Source organism: Cyphomyrmex costatus, unplaced genomic scaffold (genome assembly GCF_001594065.2).
Source record: "Cyphomyrmex costatus isolate MS0001 unplaced genomic scaffold, Ccosl1.0 C2376875, whole genome shotgun sequence".
In the NCBI taxonomy this organism is placed as follows: Eukaryota; Metazoa; Arthropoda; class Insecta; order Hymenoptera; family Formicidae; genus Cyphomyrmex; species Cyphomyrmex costatus.
This window is the reverse complement of record NW_017274929.1, coordinates 1-4831: the sequence shown is the minus strand read 5'-3', so window position 1 is coordinate 4831 and position 4831 is coordinate 1. Positions and strand designations below refer to the sequence as shown.

Here is a 4831-nt window from a genome sequence, read left to right as displayed (position 1 = left end):
AAAAACGATCGATTCAATACAAACAACAGACGAAAACTATTCTCTCGCATTAGAGTTGTTAATTCAAAGGTTTCAGAATACACGTTTGACTATCAATTACCATGTTCATGAATTGTTTAACGCGTCTCCGATAATAAAAGAGTCGGCAGAGTCATTACGTGAATTACTAGACAATGTTAAAAAACACTTGCGAATGTTACAGCAATTGAAGGAACCTATCGACAAGTGGGATACTCTGATTATTTATTTGGTTGCTAGCAAATTAGATGCCACGACAAAGGGAAAATGGGATTTAAAGGTAATACAAGACAAGGCGGCAACCATTGATCAGTTATTCCAATTTCTTACCTCTCGGTGCGAATATCTCGAAGCACGCTATCCAACACACTCAAAAACTTCCACGAAGATTCCTACTCAGAAGGCGACTCACGTAAGCTCAAATAAAAAAGGTCAAACCACAACGTTAACTCATGTAGCCACGAGTGAAGCTGATGTGTGTGGTTTATGCAAGCAGGCGCACAAAATATACTCATGTAAAGTTTTCAAAGAGCTGTCAGTTGAATCACGACGTAATGAAGCGAAAAGACTCAATTTATGTTATAATTGCTTAGGTTCTAACCACATATTGCAAAAATGCACATCGCGCACTTGTAAACATTGCTCGAAAAAACATCACACATTGCTTCACATAAATGAGCAATCTAACAGCGCTAATCAGATTTCAGGCAACGGTGATAAAGCGTCAGTAAACAATAACGAGGTAAATACAATTACTCTTACAAATATTACACCAACGGAAACTTCTGTTTCGTTGCAAGCGAGCAACTTTAACAAGGTTAATTCCGAAGTTTTGTTGTCCACAGCGATCATTTACATTCGTGATAGCTTAGGTAAATATCATCGAGTTCGCGCTCTACTTGATAATGGTTCACAAGCGAGTTTTATAACAAAATCGATGTGTCAACGATTAGGGCTCAAAACAGAAAGTACAAAACATTCGTTTTCATGTTTAAATGTAGCCGAGGCACTGGTCGCGGAGACGACACAAACGACAATAGCATCTATTACTACAACTTACGAGACTGACGTGCAACTATTTGTTGTCAACCAAGTTACACGACCCATTCCTACCAGACAAATCAAACTCAATTCTATAAGCTTACCTAGAAACCTTGAATTGGCCGATCCGACTTTCCATATACCACAAAATATAGATGTACTACTAGGAGCAACAATCTTCTGGGAAATTCTTGAGACCGAAAGAATCCAGTTGGGATCCAAGCAACCTACGTTACAGTCAACCAAGCTGGGATGGCTGCTTTGCGGACGAATGGGAACGTCAAGCAAATCACAACTGCATAATAATGTGATTACATGTGGACATGTACGAAACGAGGAGCTTCAAGAACGAATTGAAAGGTTCTGGCGTATAGAAGATATACCAAAAGCAAATTTACTTTCGACGCAGGAATCTCAGTGTGAGGAGATGTTTCAAAGGGAATATCGCCGAACTGATGAAGGACGATTTGAAGTGTCATTACCATTTAGGGCGGATCCGAACACTTTAGGTGAATCCAAGAGTATGGCATTCAAACGCTTGTGCAGTATGGAACGCAAATTCCGTAAAGATTCCGAATTACAAGCTAGATATATTGAATTCATGGATGAGTACGCTAGACTTGGTCACATGTCTATATTGCCTGACGATGAAGAAAGGCGAGTTAATTACCTTCCTCATCACGCAGTAATAAAGGAAGCTGCGATCTCGACTAAACTTCGAGTAGTTTTCGACGCATCCAGTCCTACGACTTCCGGAAAGTCACTCAATGACTGCCTATTAGTGGGACCCACGATCCAACCCGAATTATTCGAACTCCTTATTCGCTTTCGACAACACCCGTACGTTTTGACGGGTGATATTATTAAGATGTACAGACAAGTAATGGTTAAGCCAGAACATCGATTACACCAATGTATATTATGGAGAGACAATCCTAATAAGTCTGTTGAAACCTTTACTCTAAACACGGTTACGTATGGAGTCGCCTCAGCTCCATACTTAGCTATAAGATGCTTACAACAATTGTCGTTGGATTTCGAGAAAACACATCCCCACTCGGCTGCAATTATATCTCGTGATTTCTACGTGGATGATTTGATCACTGGTGAGGAGTCAGTGCAGCTACTTCTCGAAACTAAAATTCAGATAAGCGAGATCCTGAAGACAGCTGGATTTGAATTAGCTAAAATACGTTCAAATACATCACTCTGCCACAACGAATACGCTGACAATCAGGAGCTCACGGATACCAAGGTTCTAGGGCTATTGTGGCACTCAACTGCGGATACACTACGATATGAAGCTACTTGTGATTCCGTTCCCGCAGTTATTACTAAACGCTATATATTGTCCATAATCACACAGATATTTGATCCATTAGGATTGATCGGACCTGTTATTATCAAAGCAAAGATTTTGCTGCAATCACTGTGGCAACTCAAAATAGAATGGGATACTCCAATACCTGAAACCATCAGATTCATTTGGTCGTCCTATTATCAACAACTACCACTAATCAATCGAATTGTAATACCACGACACGCAGTTATACACAATCCAGTAGACATACAACTACACGGCTTTTGCGACGCATCTCAATCTGCATATGGCGCTTGTATATTCATTCGATCAGTCGATGAGGCTGGAGCGATTAAGGTACAACTACTCACAGCAAAGTCAAGAGTAGCACCATTAAAGACGGTTAGTGTGCCCAGACTAGAATTATGTGGAGCCGTTCTTCTGGCAGAGTTAGTCCAGAAGGTAGCACAATCTCTTACATGCGCAATCACGGAACATCATTTCTGGACGGACTCAGAGATCGTGTTAGCTTGGATCAAAGGCGAGCTATCTCAGTGGCAAACTTTCGTCGCCAATCGCATAGCCGAGATTCAACGATTAACCAACAAACAGTACTGGTCACACGTACGTTCAGAACACAATCCCGCTGATCTGATCTCACGCGGAGTTTTACCAAACCAACTAATCAACGCCACACTGTGGTGGGAAGGTCCACACTGGCTAAAAATCACTCCATCTTTATGGCCGGTTTCGACGGCTCAATTACTGACCGATGTGCCTGAGTCACGTAATCTGTCCGTCGCGTTATTCTGCACAGTAAAATCAATCGATTTTGCTAGTCGATATTCTTCATGTACAAGGCTGAAGAGAGTCATTGCAACATGCATCAGATTTAAAACTAACTGTGCATTGTCAATATCAAAATCACCAAAACTTAACGGACCACTTACGTCTGAGGAGCTACAGAGAGCAATGATTATTCTCATAAAAATTCATCAACAAGGGGAGTTCTCAGATGAGCTACGCAATTTACAACGAAACCAACCAATAGACTCACACAGCAAGATCATCTCACTCAACCCTGTGATTGATCAAGATGGACTACTCCGCGTGGGCGGCCGGTTAAGGAATGCACCACTTTCCTACGCTCAGAAACACCCGATCCTTTTGTCTTCCCATGATACATTGACTGACTTGATCATACGCGATCAGCACTTGAATCATTTTCACATGGGTCCGCAATTGTTATTAACGACTCTTCGCGAAACATATTGGATCATTCATGCAAAAAGCGCCATTAAACGAGTACTTAGAACGTGCCTCCTATGTTTTCGCTTGCGACCTCGTAGCATGACACAGCGTATGGGTGATCTGCCGGAGTCGAGGGTTACCCCGTCTCGAGCATTCTGTCATGCAGGCGTAGATTACGCGGGGCCATTTAACATTAAAATTTCTCGAAATAAGTCCGGCAAGGCTTATCTTTGTCTTTTTGTTTGTATGGCCACCAAGGCTATACACCTTGAATTAGTATCAGATCTTTCGACTGAAGGGTTTTTAAACGCGCTTAAAAGATTCATTTCTCGACGAGGAAAATGCGATTCTATTTTATCTGACAACGGGAGAAATTTCGTCGGAGCAAGTAACATATTGCGGCAATTAGGTCAATTTTTGTCACATTCCGATCACCAAGCAACTATCGTCAACTATGCGTCTGATCTAGGAATTTCGTGGAAGTTCATCCCACCGCACTCTCCTCATATGGGGGGATTGTGGGAAGCAAATGTAAAGGCCGTAAAAACACATCTCAAAACTGTAATTAACGATACACCTTTGTCATTCGAGGAATTCTACACTGTACTGACACAAATCGAGGCCATACTCAATTCGAGGCCATTGTGCCCTTTGAGCAATTCTCCCGATGAGCTGGAGGTACTAACACCCGGACATTTCTTAATCGGAACGTCTCTTATGGCGTTACCAGAAAAATCTGTACTTGATATTCCACAAAACCGTATCAATCGTTACCAACTATTAATGCATCTCCAGCAGTCGTTTTGGAAACGTTGGTCAAAGGAATACGTTACACAATTACAACAACGTACCAAGTGGAAAACCGTTGTGCGTAATGACGAATTACAGATAGGAAAATTAGCAATAATTCGTGACGAAACTTCACCTCCGTTGAAATGGCGTATCGGCAGAATTTGTGAACTCCACCCCGGCGCCGATAGTCTGACACGAGTTGTATCGCTAAAAACTACCACCGGAATTATTCAGCGTCCCTTAACAAGGATTTGCATTCTACCAATTGATTAATTACATAATAATTATATGTCATAGTTATGATCTATCTATAGCATCGTTAAGTTTATTTGTCTTTATTGAAGTTACACTCCAAGGCGGCCGGTATGTGCGAATTTATATTCGAAAGTCTGTTCTAATAGCAACCGGTTAACCATTGTAAGTTTTTTG

General features: G+C 41.4%; 1 protein-coding gene across 1 annotated transcript; it reads left to right on the top strand.

Moving 5' to 3' along the window:
* Positions 1-193: 193 nt before the first annotated feature.
* Positions 194-4675, top strand: LOC108782971 (uncharacterized). Its single transcript, XM_018551377.1, has one exon. The coding sequence runs from the start codon at positions 194-196 to the stop codon at positions 4673-4675; it is 4482 nt and encodes a 1493-aa protein (XP_018406879.1).
* Positions 4676-4831: the final 156 nt, after the last annotated feature.

Coding starts and splice junctions, on each gene's coding strand:
- LOC108782971 (XM_018551377.1), top strand. CDS start 194: ATGTTACAGCAATTGAAGGAACCTATCGACAAGTGGGATACTCTGATT.